The sequence below is a fragment of the Spinacia oleracea genome, chromosome 5 (assembly GCF_020520425.1).
Source record: "Spinacia oleracea cultivar Varoflay chromosome 5, BTI_SOV_V1, whole genome shotgun sequence".
In the NCBI taxonomy this organism is placed as follows: Eukaryota; Viridiplantae; Streptophyta; class Magnoliopsida; order Caryophyllales; family Amaranthaceae; genus Spinacia; species Spinacia oleracea.
In genome coordinates, this window is record NC_079491.1 from 2,221,484 (window position 1) to 2,240,787 (window position 19,304).

General features: G+C 35.6%; 1 protein-coding gene across 13 annotated transcripts; it reads left to right on the forward strand.

Moving 5' to 3' along the window:
- The first annotated feature begins 1,385 nt into the window (after window positions 1–1,385).
- LOC110778899 (uncharacterized) lies at window positions 1,386–14,777 on the forward strand. 13 transcript variants are annotated; one of them, XM_056828644.1, is made up of 10 exons: window positions 4,031–4,259; window positions 5,010–5,070; window positions 5,151–5,268; window positions 6,174–6,373; window positions 6,532–6,882; window positions 7,298–7,498; window positions 7,590–7,660; window positions 10,852–10,908; window positions 12,308–12,447; window positions 13,953–14,777. In XM_056828644.1, the coding sequence occupies exons 3-10, from the start codon at window positions 5,199–5,201 to the stop codon at window positions 14,312–14,314; spliced, it is 1,452 nt and encodes a 483-aa protein (XP_056684622.1). In that variant the 5' UTR covers window positions 4,031–4,259; window positions 5,010–5,070; window positions 5,151–5,198; the 3' UTR covers window positions 14,315–14,777. The 13 variants fall into 13 exon arrangements, 12 of the variants coding, with proteins under 12 accessions (XP_056684622.1, XP_056684623.1, XP_056684614.1 ...); XM_056828645.1 differs by having other exon boundaries at window positions 5,166–5,268; XM_056828636.1 differs by having other exon boundaries at window positions 5,010–5,282.
- The last annotated feature ends 4,527 nt before the right edge of the window (window positions 14,778–19,304 follow it).

The following is a 19,304-nucleotide window of genomic DNA, read 5'->3' on the forward strand; positions in this document are numbered from 1 at the left end:
AAATTAAGCTAGCTTTCTATATTAGTGCTAAACCCTTTCCGACCATGGGCAAATGACCCTAATCTTAATTAGAATGCTATTAGCTAGCAAAAGGTCTTGCATGCACAAGGTGTACAATAAATTATTGTACACCAACATAACTTTTATCCAGTTTTCTCTAACTTTTACCCAATTTTCTCTAACTTTTATATTATTTAAAAGAAGTTGATAGATAAACATTTTAAAGGGCTAAATGATAAAATTTATACATTATTATTGATTTTGAAGAAATATTTTTTATTAAAATGAAAAAATTTATCAGTAAAAAATAGATAACTTTTACCTATATAAGGGTAACTTTTAAGCATTTTACGTTAACTTTAACTTCGGTGTACAATATTTATCGTACACCCCATGTAAATAAGAATTTGTGATTAGCTAGACTCAATTAGCTGTATTAGTTGTGACATTTACATATTAGAGTAGGCTTTAGCTAGGGTTTTGTAGCATGTAAGAAAATTGCTTATTTCTTCTTTTCATGTAAAATAGTACGTTGGTGATTTTTTTTTTTTTTTTTTTGGTGAAAATGAGTTACTTGATTACTTAAATATTAGAGTGCACATACATAATAAGTTTTCAGCTAACTCCACTCCGTGTGGAGGTCAAAATACAGGCACATATCGCCCAATTACTTTGAAGCAAACATGCTCCCAAAAAATTAGTGTCATTGTTTGATGAGATATCAGTAGTTAAACTGGGGGGTTTCTAAATCACTGCCTTGATCCAACAGACTCAGCCTGTTGGTGATAGTTTCTCTATGATTAATGCACTCGTGTGATCGATGTAATTCTTGTTGTATTAATCACCACCGTGTAGACGTGTAGTGGTAGATTTTGACCAAAAAATATAAGTGACCAAAGTTTAGAACTTCAACTTTAATACAAGAGTGTTTAGTTAATACTCCCTCCGTATTTTTTTAAGAGATACACTTGCCTTTTTCGGCCGTATTTATTTAAGAGATACACTTGTCATTTTTAGTAACTTATCAACTCCACAATCTAATTAAATAATACTATCTAATATACCCTATCACCCACCATCCTATTAAACAAATATTTTCATAAACCCACCCCACCCTCCACCCATCAAAATGACATGGTCCCCACATATTTAATTATTAAAATATCTATCCAACCCCACTTGCTTTATTATTTTATTTCATTCAATTATTCTTCTTAATACCCGTGTCCGGCCAAGTGTATCTCTTAAAAAAATACGGAGGAAGTACTAGTATTCTATACGGAGTATGTCACAATATTTTATATGTATTGAAAATACTATCCCCGACCCGAACACAATCAAACTTTTGTTGACCCAATGGATAGGTATCCGGGTCGTCCCCTTTCCCCCTACGTTCTTCAATTCTGTGTTTCCTCCCTCCAAAAACTTCAAACTCTCATACTTTCATCACACTGAACCAAAAACTGCGCACAAATCAAACGTCAATGGTTCCTGCACTCGGAATTCACTTCTTCAACTCTAACACACTCTCCCTTTCACTGTCTCTCTCATGTCCAAAAGACTACTCTCTCTCATCAAACCTCGCCAAAATCCCAACTCAAAACCAGCAAAAATACCTCTCTATGAACCCCATATAAAGAAATTGGCCAATGAAGCATGCAATTTACTTAGGACCCACCAAAATTGGGAAAAATTACTGGAACCCCAACTCGCTGAAGAATCAATTGAAGCTTCAGAAATAGCCCATCTTGTGTTTGATCGAATTCGTGATGTTGGTTTAGGTTTGAAGTTTTATGAATGGTTTTCTCATCGACAATATTGTTCTCCTCTTGACGGGTATGCGTTTTCTTCCCTTCTTAAGCTTTTAGGGAACAGTAGGGTGTTTGATGAGGTTGAAAGTGTGTTAATTTGTATGAAAAATGAGGGTATTTTGCCTACTATTGAAGCTTTTGATGTGTTAATTCGAGCTTATGCTGATGCTGGGTTGGTTGATAAAGCTAGGGAGTTGTATAGATTTGTAAATGATAGGTTTGACTGTATGCCTAGTGTTTATGCTTGTAATTCGTTGCTTAATGGTCTGGTGAAAGTTCGTCTCATGGAGGTTGCACAAGAGGTGTATGATGAAATGCTTAAGAGAGATGGTGGTGGTGGGAGGTGTTGTTTGGATAATTATAGTACGGCAATCGTGGTGAGGGGTTTTTGCGAACTAGGCAAAGTTGATGAGGGCAGGAAAATGATTGAGGATCGGTGGGGAAGGGGTTGTGTGCCGAATGTGGCATTTTATAATACTCTTATTGATGGGTATTGCAAGAGAGGTGAGACTGCGAGGGCGAATAGGCTTTTACAAGAGATGAACTTCAAAGGGTTTTTACCTACTGTGGAGACATATGGAGCTATGATAAATGGATTTTGCAAAGAAGGGAAGTTTGAGGAGGTTGATAGAGTTTTGGCGGAGATGAAAATGAGGGGTTTGAAGGTCAATGTTCAGATTCATAATAACATAATTGATTCCCAGTATAAACATGGTTGTTTAGTGGATCCTTACGGCGTGATTAGAAAAATCAAGGGGAGTTGTTGTAAGCCGGATATCATGACATATAACATTCTAATTTCTGGTTTATGTAATATTGGGAAGGTTGGGGAAGCTAATGCACTTCTAGTTCAGGCCATGAAAAGGGGTTTGACACCTGATAAATATAGTTACACTCCTTTCATTCATGTCTATTGCAAACAAGGCGACCCTGACAAGGCTTTCTGTATGCTTATTGAAATGACAGAGAGAGGTCATAGACCTGATATGGTTACTTATGGAGCACTTGTTCATGGACTTGTTGTTCGGGGTGAAATTGAAGCTGCATCAAACATTCAGAAGCAATTGATTGAGAGGGGAGTTATCCCTGATGCTGGAATTTACAATGTTCTTATGAGTGGATTATTCAGAAAAGGGATGCTCTCTGCTGCAAAGCAGTTGTTTTGTGAGATGCTTGACCAAAATGTACATCCCGATGCATTAGTTTACACTACATTGGTTGATGGATTTTCTAGAAACGGTAATCTAGATGAAGCAAAGAAGATCTTTGAACTTGCTGTTGAAAAACATTTGGATCCTGGTGTTGTGGGATACAATGCCATGATTAAGGCATACACTAGACTTGGGAGGATGAATGATGCAATTCTATGCTTCAAGAAAATGTCACAGAGACGTATCTCTCCTGATATATTTACTTATTCAACCTTAATAGATGGCTGTGTCAAGCAACATGACCTTGATAATGCATTGAGGATATTTAGAGAGATGGTAGAAAATAAACATAAACCAAATGTGGTCACTTATACTTCTCTGATTAATGGGTATTGTCGCCAAGGAGATACATTTGGTGCTGAGAAAACTTTCAAGGAGATGCAATGCCATGGTTTGGCGCCTAATGTAATCACATATAGCATACTTGTAGGTGGATTTTGCAAAGGGGGCAATCTTGTCAAAGCAGTTTTCACCTTTGAAGGGATGCTAATAAATAAATGCACCCCAAATGATGTTACATTCAACTATTTAGTAAACGGATTTACTAATGCCGTGCCAGCTGCAATATCTGAGAAGGAAAATGGATCTGAAAAGCATGAAAGTTCTGTCTTTCTGGAACTCTTTAAAAGAATGATTTCAGATGGTTTGCCTCCAAGAAAGGCAGTATATAATTGCATTCTCATCTGCCTTTGCCATCATAGAATGCTCACAACTGCTTTGCAGCTGACACATAGATTTGTGAATAGGAATATCCTTGAAGAATCATTTGTTTTTGTTGCCTTGCTTCATGGTATTTGCCTGGAAGGAAGGTCAAAGGAATGGAGAAATTTGATCACGTATAAGTTGAACGAGCAGGAGATCCCGATTTCTTTAAGATACTCAAAGTTGTTGGATATGCACCTTCCCAAAGGGATATCGCCTGATGCTTCATTCATTTTGCATCAACTGGCTGAGGATTGCAAGTTCAACAGTCATGAAAAAGAACATCGTACGGCTTCTGTGGGATAATGTGAAGGAAACTTACATTCTAATTCTGTATAGACCAATCAATGAGTTGGGTTCAAGTGAATGCTGGTGCTGTAATATCCTTTGCGGATTTTCCCGTGCTCTTGTTTTCATTTTGATATAAGTCTTCATGAACTCAATGGATTGGTGGTTGAAGGAGACATTTTTGGAGGAGTCGGGTTATTGTGGTCCTAAGGTCATCGTGCTCTTTCCTCTGCGGGTGCAGCTTTTGGTATGTTTTGAAATCCTATTGATTGTTCAGTTTTTTTCTTCAACCTTGTCTTTTTTGTAAGACATGTAGATATTTTGGTTCTTATTGTCCTATTCAAATTATATTAACTCATGAAGTAATGTCCTAACATCCAGTAGCTGATCACAGTTGTTAGCAGAAAAAAATATTTCAGAAACTTCCTGACCTGAATGGGATTTATAGGGGAAAACCCTAAACATTTAGTAGTTTAGGGGTTTCTTATCTCAAACCATATGGACTGTAAGCATTAGTTAGATGCAATATTACCTAAATCCCTATTCACCCCACGAGTCAAGAACCGAAAAAGCGAATTACAACATGAAAATGGTATTTTTTTGCTTTAATTTAGCAAATTAGGTAGCGAATTGAGAACCCGTACCCAATCTCATACTAGCGAATCAGGTAACAGTTGTTAGATGTTTTTATATTGCAGCTTCTCTTCCTGCTCCATGATTCTATCCCATGATGGCCCTTTCTCATTGCTTTCTGCTGCTTGATGTTTGCCTTCCATTGGTAACTTAAATCTATCCGGTAGCTCAGTGTGCATACCTTCTTTTATATAACGTCAAACCATTCTACTGTTTTCTGTCCACATGTTTATTTATGCCATTTTGGTCGCTTTTCTACCACGACCTTTGTTTCTGTACGCTGAAGCACTTGGCCTGTATTTGCTCGTCCTAGTATTCTGATTTCTTCTGTTAAATCTGATTATAATTCTAAAATCATCTGTAGATAAGCACATAGTAAAGAAACATGAATCATATGGAATGCTCGTATATGGCGCTCTTACCAGGTATCGGTCACTATCGTCAAAGTCTGAAAGTAAAGGTTCGTGTGATATGTCTAAGAGGCCTGAGCTCATTGATAGGACAGACTTTGATCGCGCAGTTGGAAAGAACAGCTCTGATGATGATGAAGTGAATGATAGTAAGCGGAAGGTGGAACTTGCATGGCTTACAAAGGCACTTGAACCTGCTCTACAGCTTTGTAGGTGGGCTTTCCCAGGTCTGGTAATTTTGTTTTTGTTGTTTGGATACAAGGCTTTGTATTAAGTGGAATAAACGTTTAACTGAATGGATAAGTGTATCATAAAGTTGTTAGTCAGGAAAGGGACTTTCAGCTTTATATCAAGGGTTTATTTGGAACACCTTCTTTGTAATTGTTTGTATAGAATTGCATATATTATTCCTGCTCATTACCCCTCCGGGTAGAGTCATTTACGGCCCGTTTGGTAGCCGACCATAAATGGTGTCAATGGGAATGAATTTGTATGTAAATTTGTAAGGAAAATCAATATCCATTCCCATGGTAATGCTAATTCACTCAAAATTATCTCTTTTCTTTATAAATTTCCATTACCATCCATTAAAATTTGGGGAGTGGTATTAGGTGGGAATGTAAAATTTATGAAGAAAAAATCAAGTTTAAGACAAATTTCATTTCCATGGAACTCATGATGTTATTTTCTTGCCAAATAACACTAAGATTTATTCCCATTCCCACTATTTAGTAGCGGCTAACAAACGGGCCCTGAGAGTAGTGGCATTAAAGCTTTCCATATGGCCTTATTTATGATTTCTTTTAGAACAGTTTTTTTTGTCATGGTGTCATGTTGACCTTACTTAAAAGTTGCATAATACACATATTTGATCTCAACCGTTCCAACTTAACCAGTTAAATACAACCACAAGCTTTTGCTTGCTGGTATCTTTGTTTTTCATGACCATTCATCAAACAAAAAGAAACTGGCGAGGCATTGATCATGCATTCATGCTAGGTCTTGGGATACCCTTTTTGCCGGAAGTTCAGTTTTTGATTGTTTTTTTGTATGGGGTATTCTTTTAAGTGTTGTTCATTCTTTCAGTTGGTAACTGGGGCAGTTGTTTTACGTAGCAGGAAATGGTTCTGAAAGCAAGATTCCACCTAGTAGTCATTCAATTGCTGAAATTATTGCCAGTATCCAGAGAAGTAAGACTGGAATACAAGACTGGAGCCTTGCTGATCTCACAATTGGACTGTACCTTATGTATCTTCGTCAAGCATCTGCAACTCCACATGAAGATGTCAAGGGTGCTCAAATCACCTCAGCATCCGTGGTAATTTTAGAATTAATGTCTTTATGTAAACTTAAATTATGTTTATCAACCAAATAGACCAGTAACCAGTTGCTGCAGGATTCACACTAAGCTGTTCTATTTTTGTTTGTATTAAGACTATTAACTATCTCTCTCGTCTTGATGCTTATGTGAACTAGGTAGAAGACCTTATATATCACTTGGAATTAGCTAGAGGATCGTATAGGGACACACCTGCAGGCCTCGCCAGATTAAGCATGCTTCGAGAAAGTAATATCCTAAAATTTATCAGGAATTCCAGCGTGATGAGACCTGGCTATTACATTGGTATTGATCCGCGCAGAAAACTTGTAATTCTTGGCATCCGTGGAACTCATACAGTATATGACCTTGTAACTGATATTGTGTCAACAAGTGATGGAGATGTCACCTTCGAAGGTTACTCAACCCACTTTGGTACTGCTGAAGCTGCTCGCTGGTTTCTGAATCATGAAATGGGAACGATAAAGAAGTGCTTGCATAAACACGAGGTGCTGAAGCTTTTTTCTGTAGCTCAATTTGATATCTGTTTCTTTTTTGAGTTTATTTTTACGTACATGTTTACATCTTACCTGCTCCCGCTTTGTTATTTTGGGGTGATTCCAAATCATCTATAACTGTCATTGATGTAGTACAAATCACATGGCAAAATCGTAAATAAATAGACTTTCGACATATACATTTAACTTCAATTTTTATTCATTTAAGATTTTAAGCTAACCTTTTATTCTGTTAACCTCATATTTTATTCATTTAATTCACTTTTTTCGTTTCTTTTTTTATTTCCACCCTTTTTTTTAGTTTTCCTACCGATTTATTTACGAAAATGCCATGTTATTTGCATTATTCCCAAATAACAGTTATTGATATATACTTTTCTGTTATTTTCGCATGATTCACTTACAGGGTTTTAGGTTGCGGTTGGTGGGGCATTCTCTTGGAGCTTCTACAGCTTCTTTATTGGCAATGATGCTTCGTAAAAAATCAGCCACAGAGCTAGGATTTGATCCCAGTACTGTAACTGCTGTTGGGATTGCTCCTCCTCCTTGTGTGTCCAAAGAGCTCGCTGAAAGCTGCTGTGATTATGTCAGCACTGTTGTCATGCAGGTAGGCATTCCGGGATCATTAGGAGAGAGCTTTTTCCCACACGTGTTCGAAAGTAAATTATTTTAGAGTAATATCTGTCATCTTCATGCAGGATGACATTGTTCCTCGGTTGAGTGTTGCTTCTTTGGCAAGGCTGAGGAATGAAATAATTCAAACCGACTTGTAAGCTGTTGCCCCTATTTTCCAAAACTTCTGCCCTTATTGTCTTTTATCCTTATTTTCTTTGAGCGATTCTGACCTAAAATTTCCGTGACTGCAATTTAAGTAGTGGGGAGTTTTCTCTTTGCTTAATGTTATTTGGAAGAACCTTTTTCCTCTTGTTGGTGTCATCTTGGAAATGGTCTTGTCTATGTCAGCTATGAAAAAGCGCGTCTAAGGCGTGTCTAGGTGATAGGAAGCACTTTTTTAGTTCTACCAGAGGTGCACTTCAGTCAAAATTTTGATCTTCATCAAGTGCACCTCACTTCAAATGAGACGCACCGAAGCGCCCCTAGGCGCAACAAGCCCCTATCGCCTTGGTGCAACTTGAGCTTTTTTTTTACACTGGTCTATGGCTAAGTTTTTTTTTTCTTTTTTCTTTTTAGCTTGTTGTCATTTCTTCTTCTTGCAGAGTTCAAAATGTTTAGGTTACTTTACCCAATTTCGTACTCTTTTCAATGTGCTTCTATTCTTATTGTTGTTTTTGTTATAAACTTATAATTATAAATTATAATCATTACATTGTTATTGTTATTATTACTATTTCTATTTCTCAAAAGAAAGGAAAAAACTTCGTTTTTTTAACAAGAGTTTGCTTCTTATAAATTTCTTCTATCTTCTATTCACTATCTATTTTCAAGAACATGTACGGTTGCATTTTTAGCATCTTCTCTAACCTTGCCTATGACCAACGGTGAGACCCAAACTGAAATGATGTTGCTTTTCTGGGTGTGCATTTCCCCCTATAAAGAGCTTGTGGATCCCCTATTAGGGCAATTAGTGAAGCTCGTTGCTAGGGAGGGGTCATGGTTGTCGATAGAGCAATCGCCTTGAATTTATTTTTTTCCAGAATAATAGTAAAATAAATCTTGTTTTTTTTGGTCTTTTTAAGTTAGCAAATTACCAGTTTTAATTAGAATACTTTTACAAGAACTGAGGCCTTTTGATTGCAATTGAACCGAGTGGCCATGGGAACCAATCATAACTACCGAAACACAAAAATACAAGAAGAAAACAATATCTTGAGTTTTTTTTCTTGTGTGTAAATTGCCAAGTTCAATTAGAACACCTTTACAAGAACCGGATAAAAGGCGACCTTTTGATCCCAATTGAATATAACAACCGGGATAGAAGGCGGCCTTTTGATAGCAATTGAAAAGGATGGACCCTTGTGAAATAATGTATTTATAGAGGAGAAAATAATAATGGTAACAATCATAACTACCGAAACACAAAAATGCAAGGAAATAACAATTAGTGTTTTTTTGTTTTGTTTTGTTGTTGTGTGTTTGGGGTGATTTATTTATAGGAGTTGAGAAATCTATTAGTATAATTTTTTTTACTCCATAGAGCTATAGAAGAAAGGCTGTACAACTTGGAAATAGAAGTGATAACTAATTCAATATTCTTTTAGTTTTCGGTGGTGTGTGCTGGGGATTGTTTGTAAATGGATCATCGTTTCCTGATTTTACAAGTGTACCTTTCTGATGATATTTCCGATATGCTGATTCACCACCTGTTTCTTTATAGTGTAGTAGTTAACAAAATTCGTGAGATTCTTTTATGATTCTGATTTTTAAGTGTTACCATTGTTAGTATTATATCCACCCCAGCCCTAGCTAGGTAACTGATGTTCTTGTCCCTTGAATAATTATATCTTATTATTCTTGGAGTAGTTCTCTCTATTGAGGAATACAGTTGAGGATGAGATGCTGCAGGATTTCAAGTGTGAAGAACTTTACATTGTTCTTGGCTTATTGCAGTTAGTGGGGAAGTATTAGAGATGATGGGAAACTTTTTAGAGTTAAGTACTTAAGTATCATATATATATATGTGTGCTGGGTCATGTACTCTTGTGAAATATTTAAGGATGTGACATGCTACTTGTGAATATATGGCCTTATATGGTGGTCAAGGAGGTGGTCAAGGAGGGTGAATTTTCTTCCTATGCTGACATGAGGGTTTGCTTCAGCCTTTAGTGGGAATTAGTCAAAGGACAACCACGAAAGGGTCCTTGTTGTCACGTGCTGCCCTTTTTCCCTCGGCTAACACGCTGCTTACTAGCGTCACACAGCTAAGTGTTTAAGACTTTTAATAATGCTTTATATTGCTTGAGAGAATTGTACACGTGTTTGATTATCTGTACAAATGAATGCCCATGCCTATTTATAGGCCCTTAAAGTCCTAGAGACTTCTATGTCTAGAACAACCCATAACCTCTCTAAAAGAGTGTTCCCTAAACTTCTAGAGAGTTCCTACCCTCCAAAGGAACCTTAAGATACAAGGAGACTTCTAGAAAATACTTTACAAATCTGTACAAGGGTGTTATAGACTCATCCATGCTAGAATACTCTAGAGAAAACTAAGCTAGAATGCCCAAGAGCACTCTAGAACCTTCCGGAGGCATCCCGAGAAGCTTGCTGCACCATCGGGCCTTTGCGGGCCTCAAAACCCAATTTTGGCCGACCATTGTCTTTATTAGCCAAAATATGCGGGACCCCAAGTTTCTTCCCAGTCCATGTTCATTTGACCCACCAAACAACCCATTATAGAGTTGCTGTCAAGTGGGGTGTTCACTAGGAAATTGTGGCTAATTAAAAATAATCCTCTATAGAGAGTGGGTGCCTCCTGTTGTCAGCGCCCAGGCGCGCCCCCATGGTCCATGTTGTTGCCTTGCCGCTTATCGATATCGCCCATGCGATAACTTCCGTTGCCTTGTTGCCTTGGTGAGGGGATTTTAGAGATGGCTCGTGACATTTTGCTGATTGGCTTCTCACTTATCTCACGTGCCCTTTTTCTTTTTAATTTTTTATGATACTGTTTCTGGTTGAGCCTGAGGTGAAACTGTGTTGTGTGGAGGAAGATGGATTGAAAAAGATAATAATGTCTTTAGTATTATGTTTTTGGTTTGCTCAAATGATGATCTTGTCTCGTGATGCTATTGTTACATGCACAAAGAAAGTTGGAGGCTGAATGGCTGATAAGTAGTATTAGGTAAATAGAGTTTGGACAGGATATTTAGAGAGTTGGGGCATCATCTTTCATCATATATGCTTTTGAGCAATCTCATGGAATCTATATCACTGGATAGCTTCTACTGATGTTTTCTTGTTTTCCTTTTTTTTTTCTTCTTTTTCTCAACCTTCTTTTTGCAGGGTCGAAAATTCTGAGAATAATGGGGAAGGTTGGAAAGTGGGAGTCATATTGTCCTTGTAATTCTTTAACTTGAGTATGAACCAATGATGTAGCTGTGTTAATTGGAGCCTTGAAAGATTCGGATTTTGTTGGATGTGATGTGTACAAGGAATCCCTTTTTGTTCTAATACGTTTGAATTGAATATGCCCAATAGCCCTAGCATGTACTCATTGTATTTTCCAGTACATACGTGTTAGATACACATGTGACGTGGCAGGCTGAGGAGTTGAAATCCTCATTAACAATAATCAGTAATGACTACAACGAGCAATGGGCGTGTGTTTGACTAACAACCTCTTGTCCTTGACAACTTAAACACTTTAGAAAGTTGTATTGAACAATGTGTCCCTTACGTCGATTGATTTGTTTATCGAATATTGACAAGTTTGGAGTACTAAAGTTTGGTAGATATTGACGGTGCTTGAGGCTGAAAAGGAGGGTTCCTTTTGCTGGTAAATGTTTACCCTTTCCGGGCGTTTGACATGTGGTAATGGGAGTTTGAGGACTTGATGGTGGGATAGAGATTGGGATGGGATAGGGATGGGATTGAGATTGGGATTAATATATGGGATTCATCGGCATATTGCTAGTCCATTGTTTGGGGGAATAGATGATAAAATTACTCAAAAACTCTTATCAAACCAAGTCCCTCTTCCATTTCCCACAAAAACAAATACCCTCTTTGCTTTTTTTTTTTTGGATAAGTAAAAGGTATATTAGACTTCAATCTAGAGGAGTACAAACTAAGCCCAAGACTAGAGAGTAAACCATCTAGGATGGGCTCCTCTTCTAGAAGAGAGCACCAATAAACCACCAACCTAAGAACAATTTCAACCACAACTTTACAGATTGTTAAACCAATTACTATCTATAGCACTAATCTTCCTAGGAACTATATTCAGAATTCTAGTGTTCACTATATACTTAATCTGTTGTACAGTATAAGCCACTGTCTGGACTTTTTGTGACCAAAACACCACACTAAAGCTGCTGTAGTGGCATACCAAACCGATTTTCTAAATTTGGACCCATGACTTTTTGCTTATTTACTAATTGTGTTTTTCTTCCTCTTTATCCCTTTAGAGAAAAACAAAAGAGAGCATAATTTTTCCCTCCTTTATCTGCATATATTTTGGGACTAAGGCTTTGTTGTTGTTGTTGTTGTTGTTGTTGTTGTTGTTGTTATCTGCATATGCATCCATCATATATGTTGCTTAATATCCCTAATGCAAGTGGTAATATAGTTGATTTCCATGCTTCGGTAGTGTACTGTCATACTATGTCGTCATCCTGGTGTAAATCTGACAAGTCATTCTGTTTTAATAATACGCTGTAACATAAAGAAGAAGTTATTTTGTGTTTACTGGTTTACCCTTGCCGACTGTCATGAATCATGACTAGCCATTTTGATATAGGATGAGTGTCTTGGAGAAGGAAGATTGGAAAAGTGCTATGGAACTCCTCATGAATGCAAAACTGGTCATGTCTTCAGTACAAGATGTAGCTCGGAAAGTGGCTGATTATGCAAATTTTAGAAGCAGAACCAACCACTCTGGTATGACTCCGTCTCCTTGTAAAGCTGTAAATATACCCATTGAAAACAGTTCTTGTTTCAATTTATCTGTAATTTTCACCACTGAAAACTTTGGTTTTCTTAATATTCACTTCACTTCTTCCATATAAAAATCACTACCATCAATCATACTCACTTCTGTAGAGTGGGTAAAAGTGCTAATGGGAAATAAAAATAACCAAAATTTGGTGTTATTTTGGACATTCATATTGGACAAAGCAAAAATTGCACACATCCTAGAATTGTTACTTCATATGTAGTTTATATCATAGTGGCTTAATTCTTACCTTATTTGCTGATCTAGCTGGTTTGCTTTTTATATGTGTTCACCATCTAGGTGACCTTGTGTTCGAGCTCAGTATTTAAGGAAAATGAACTTTAGTTTATTAAGGAATTCTTTCATATATGCTAGAATTGTTCTTCTCTTTCGTGAGTTTAGTCTCTTGGTGATTTCGCCGTAGGTTTCCCTAAAGTGGCCAAGAAAGGGGTTTGAGTTTTCTTTTCAAGGTTTTTTTTTTTTTTTTTTTGGAAAGTGAAATTTTATTACTTGACCCAACTGAAAGTTTACAAGAAAGGAAAGAAGTATAGACATGTCTCTACCCATCTTCCTAAAACAACAACTTATACACAGGCACAAAAGCCAAACAACCTGTAATCACCGATTAGGCAATTACAGAGACTGCAAGTCTGCAACCAGTCCCAATCAGATTAAGTAATCTTCTTCTTCAGCAGGAGGTTCACTCTTTCCTTCACGCAAAACTTGATCTCTTGCCCTGTTTATACACTCCCGTTATCTCGGAGTTCCATAGAACATTATTCCTCTCCTTCCGGATCATATAACCTGTAGCCACAACAGCAGAAACAATAATCTCTTTTCTAAATCGTGAGCCTTTATATCTTCTGTGAGCCCAAGACAACAGTTTGGGGAACTCTGTGGTAAGCGCCCTTATGCCAAGCCACTCTTTTATCAGCTTTATACACTGAGAACTGTAATGGCATTCAAAGAACAAGTGTTTGTGTGATTCAGAACTATGATCAGTTGATCACAAGCAGCCTCTCGTGCATTATCAGCCACACCACAAATCTGTGTTTAGGACAATTTTAATGATTCCACACTGGCTTACACCAATGCAGATTTTGACTCGGCTCAAGTAGTTTAGAGTACATTTGAGCAACTGAGAAATTACTTTGATTTAACCAAGTATTACCTAAGTGTAGGTTATCTCTAGCCTTGCAAATGTGCTTAAGAGCCCAACTGGCGTAAATTACTTCTTTTCAAGGTTTCCACTTACTATATTCAAAGAATTTAGTTGACTCCACATTTTGGGTTAAGGTTCCACTGCATTGTTTTGATAAGTTTCACCTTGACTCGACTGTATATCCATATACTGCCTAAGCGGTGAACATGTAAGAAGTTCAAACATCAAACTATGGTATTGGTAATTACGGTTTTATGTGATAAGTAGAAGTTGCGTCTTGATTAACAGGTATATTAACAAGTGAGAATTCACTTGCTAGGGCAGATAATAATCCCCCAATCTCCAAACCAACTGCTGTTATCAAGAATAAACAACAAAATCCCACTTTGATGCATGAAGAAGAGTTGTTTGTTCCTGGCACCGTATACTATCTAAAGAGAAATCCAGATACCCAAACCAGTATCAGCAACAATGGGAGCAAAGCGAAGGAGTTCTTCACACTCTGGAAGTGGCCGCCTGGGCAGCGTTTCCAGAAAATTTTACTGTCGAGCAACGTAATTTCAGATCACAAATGCGAAAGCCACTATAATGCTCTCAGAGATGTCATCAAAGGTTTGCCTAGATCATCTAGTGATGATTTTATTTTTTGATGACTAAAATTTTTGTGTAATATTGAGTAATACGTTTTTTTAAATAATTGTAGCAGTTGAATAATTAAGGTTTATAATTGGCAAATTTGTCAAGAAGGACCTTTTATAGCTCAAAGTTTGCGAGAAAGGAACTTGGAATTTTTTTTTGGGTGAAGTCAGACCTTAACATATTTCCCACTTTCCTGCATTGACTTTGATTTTTCAGGTATTGACTTTTAGGAAAGTGGTGTCAGGTTGTCTTTCACAAATAAATTTGAGTTAAAGGTCTGACTTCACCAAAAAAATGTATACTGTAAGGTCTTTTCGCAAATTTTAAACTATAAAAGTTCATTTCTGGTAAATTTGCCTTTATAATTGTTATTTCAAAAGGTCTTGTTGTACACCAATATAACTTTTACTCATTTTCTTGTAACTTTAACCTAGTTTTAATTAACTTTTATATTAGTAAAAAAAAGTTGATAGATAAACATTTTAAAGGGTTATATGATTAATTTTATACATTATTAGTGATTTTGAAGAAATTAGTTTTATTAAAATGAAAAAAAAAAATTCACTAAAAAATAGATAACTTTTACATATATAAGCTTGACTTTTAAGCATTTTGAGTTAATTTTTACTCTAGTGTACAATATTTATTGTACAACCATTGTAAATAAGAATATGTGTTGTTATTTTGTGAGAATTTAGATAACAGAAAATTGTCCTAGCTGGTGATGGTTATTATTTTTTTAATTTTAGCTGCATAGTTAAGATTCGATCCTGTATGTTATTCAGGTGTAAGAAACCAAGAATAATGTTGTAGAAGAAAGAAGTTTTTTCATTTTGAATTTAAAGAAAAAGACTTTAGGGAGGTAAGGTTGTGTACATTTCGACCCAGTTGGTTTTGTTAACTAGGAAGTGGCGGACGCCGGTCGGGTTTAAAATAGTTGCAAAGAGTAGCTCTCAATGTGGTTCCATCTAGTTGGATCAAATTAGTTACTTTATACTTTGGACAAATTACGAAAATTAGCCAGAACTTTAACCCAAAATAGTTCAAACATGATTCAAATTAACGCGATCCAGATATGGAAAGTGTTTAATTAAAGAATTATATACAAGGCTAAGTAATTAGGGATGATAGGTGTGTATAATTTTGTGATTTTCACAACGTATCCACCTGGAGCTGGTATGAGTATGACTTTGGCGGGTAGCGGAGGGTATTGATGTTTAAGTCCATTATTATCAATGGTAGTGGGCAGGTGGTGGATATGAACTCGATCATACATGCCCCATTATCCGCTTACGTGCTCCAAATCCATCCGTCTGCCCAATTCTTACTCACAATTACTTTATAACTTCAAAAACAAAAAAAAAATTCTTATGCGGTTATAAGAAAGTATACGTGGATATGTGGTCGGGTAATGGATACCTATTTGGGTGGTGGAGTGTGTTTGGATTAACGTTTACACCCACTTGGGCGGGTATGGATATTAATTTTGTATCCTCAATGGATGATGGATAATAGTGAGTATGGATATGATAATAGGTTATCCGCACCTGCCCCGCCCGTTTGACATCCCTAAGCAGAACAGTACAGAAGCAGCACTACGCAGATGGTTGGACATGCTGGAAGAATCCATGCACGAGGAGAACTATTTTAGTGTCTTTTTAAGCATAAGTTAAGCTTCTTTTGAGAATGTTAGGCATCAATTTGCATCACACAGTTACAGTACTAAATAATAAAGGCTAAGATTGTTAAGTATATTTGAAAAGATCGTTGTTTTGTTGCTTTAAAGTTTTGATTAGACTAATTGGTCCTAGCTAGTATAGCCCATAAAGACATAATCTGGTTCTCTTGTCTTGCCATTTTCTACCCCTTGAACAGTTGATAAAACCCCTCTTAACTAAAAGTGTCTTTACAGATAACACTGACTATATACTGTGTAGTAGTTGTTTGGTTGACATAAAAAATCACATAAAGTAAATGATATTGAGAAGCTTAAATTGTTTCATGCTTGGTCAACAGAGGAAAAGCCTTAACCACTCTCGATTAGATAAATAGCAGTTCTAAAGTCTGTTCTGAATTCAGGCACGACCCACCTGTCTGCTTTCCCACTCGAGCGGGGTCAAAGGAGTTGATGATGAGTTCTTCTCGGGACTTTTTGCTTGAGCGGGGCGGCACGCCTGTCCCGCTGTCTCCGGCATGGACCCGGTGAAACTGAATTCTCCGTTTTCATATTTTCATGTACGTAGTAAATTAGAAATATTTGTATTTCTTAGGAAATGAAGTCAACTAGAATTAAGAAAGTCTGTGTTCAACCAAACAATCACTCTTACGCTCACCAGTGTGAGTGCATGATCGACTATTTTAGATATCATAGAGTAGTTATTGGGTGTAGAAAAAAATACTAACTCTGTTTCAAAAAGATCTTTACACTTATTATTTGCACGGACCCGGTGCAATGTTTGACCGTTGATATATCCAATTTTGTTTGACAAAAAATTATAAAAATTTGATATTTAACAAGATATCTCATTATAATTTTTGTTAGATATAATAGTGAGAATTTATGGTCAAAGTTTTGATTATTGAACACATTTTTGAAAGCGTAAAGATCTTAATGAAACGGATGCAGTATTAATTATGGAATTTCTCTTTATAGAATTACGAGGGTCCAATTCAAATTCCAGAGGCCGTAATTGATTGCATTATTACAAAAATAGTGGCAATATGATTGTGACTCAGAGTGAATTATGCGCAAATTTTTGGCTATACCCGGGTACAGCCAAAGCTGGCTGTACCCCCATCCAAAATGATGTCGTTTGTGTTGTTTAAAATGAACATTAATATACTGGTACAAAAATGAACATTTACTATTTCGGAAATGAACATTTATTTATTTATTTATGAACATTTACTATTTTGGAAATGAACATTTTTTTATTTATTTGGAAATAAACTACAAAAATGAACATTTACTATTTCGAAAATGAACATTTTTTTATTTATTTGGAAATAAACAATATAGGCTCTTGTAAAAACATAAAAGACCAATGAAGTGAACAATTTCATTATGAACATTAACCATATATTTATTGTGAACAAACAAATAAACAAGAAAGAACAAATAATTCAACAAAAAGAACAAACAATATAAAAAAGAACATAAAATTCCAGAAAAAAGAACAACCAATACAACAATTATGAACAATTTTATGATGAATTTTAAAGCCAACATGAAAGAACAAACAATACAACAAGAAAGAACAAATACTGGTACAAAAATGAACATTTACTATTACGGAAATGAACATTTATTTATTTATTTGGAATGAACATTTACTATTTTGGAAATGAACATTTATTTATTTATTTGGAAATAAACTACAAAAATGAACATTTACTATTTCGGAAATGAACATTTATTTATTTATTTGGAATAAACATTTACTATTTTGGAAATGAACATTTATTTATTTATTGGAATGAACATTTACTATTTTGGAAATGAACATTTATTTATTTATTTGGAAATAAACAATATAGGCGCTTGTAAAAACATAAAAGACCAATGAAGTGAACAATTTCATTATGAATTTTAAAGCCAACATGAAAGAACAAACAATACAACAAGAAAGAACAAACAATAAAGCAGATAATTATTATGAACAAACAAATAAACAAGAAAGAACAAATAATTCAACAAAAAAGAACAAACAATATAAAAAAGAACATAAAATTCCAGAAAAAAGAACAAACAATACAACAATTATGAACAATTTATGATGAATTTTAAAGCCAACATGAAAGAACAAACAATACAACAATAAGTTTGATGAATACAAGAAAGAACAAACAGTACAACAAGAAAGAACAAACAATACAAAAAGAAAGAATAAAAGATTAATGAAGAGTTTAATTATGAACATTAACCATATGATTATTATAAACAAACAAATAAACAAGAAAGAACAAACAATATAAAAAAGAACATAAAATTCCAGAAGAAAGAACAAAAAATACAACAATTATGAAAATTTGATGATGAATTTAAAAAACAACATGAAAGAACAAACAGTACAACAAGAATGAACAAACAGTACAACAAGAATGAACAAACAATACAATAAGAATGAACAAACAGTACAATAAAAAAGAACAAACAGTCGACAAGTATGAACAAACAATATGAGCGCGTCGTTTTTGGGGGGTACAGCCAGAGCTGGCTGTACCCGGGTACAGCAGTTAGCGATATTTATGTGGTTAGTAGATTTGATAGTCATGTTTAGTTTACCAAATGTGTTGATTAGATGTAAGAGTCACCAAACATGTAGGTAATTGTTTTGATGACATTGTAGAGTAAGTGAGTAACAATCTATGAGTGATTTCAGGGTAAATCAATTAATACAATAAAATATTGTTATTTAGGGTAATGATTAGAAATAATTGAGCAAGATAGCTTTCTATATTAGTGCTAAACCCTTTCCAACCATGGGCAAATGACCCTAATCTTAATTAGAAGGCTATTAGCTAGACTAACTTAGCTGTATTAGTTGTGACATTTACATATTAGAGTAGGCTTTAGCTAGGGTTTTGTAGCATGTAAGAAAATTGCTTATTTCTTCTTTTCATGTGAAATAGTAGTTTGTTGGTGACACTTTCTTTCTTCCCCTCCGTGTAAAATCAAGACGTGCGCTTGTTTTCCTTTGCAAAATGATTAATGCATTACTCAATCCGTCCCGGAATACTTGACCTGTTTTCCTTATCGGTCCGTCCCTAAATACTTGACCTGTTTCTAAAAATGGAAATATTCTAACAATATTATATTATTTCTCACTCCACCCATATTAACCCACCTACCCCCTACTCCATACAAAAAATAATTAAAAATTCAACCCCTACTCTCCTCCAACCCCACCCCTTTACACATTTCCCACTAACTACATTAAAATAATTCCCCACTATCAACTACTACCTATTAAATTAAATAAGTCAATTCAAGTCCCTTAA

What these genes read in the sequence shown, in the direction of transcription:
- LOC110778899 (XM_056828636.1), top strand. Translation starts at nt 5,045, where the DNA reads ATGCTCGTATATGGCGCTCTTACCAGGTATCGGTCACTATCGTCAAAG. An exon ending in GAAATAATTCAAACCGACTT is followed by an intron (nt 7,661 to 10,851) that starts GTAAGCTGTTGC and finishes TTCTTTTTGCAG; the next exon opens with GGTCGAAAATTCTGAGAATA. An exon ending in GTGGGAGTCATATTGTCCTT is followed by an intron (nt 10,909 to 12,307) that starts GTAATTCTTTAA and finishes ATTTTGATATAG; the next exon opens with GATGAGTGTCTTGGAGAAGG.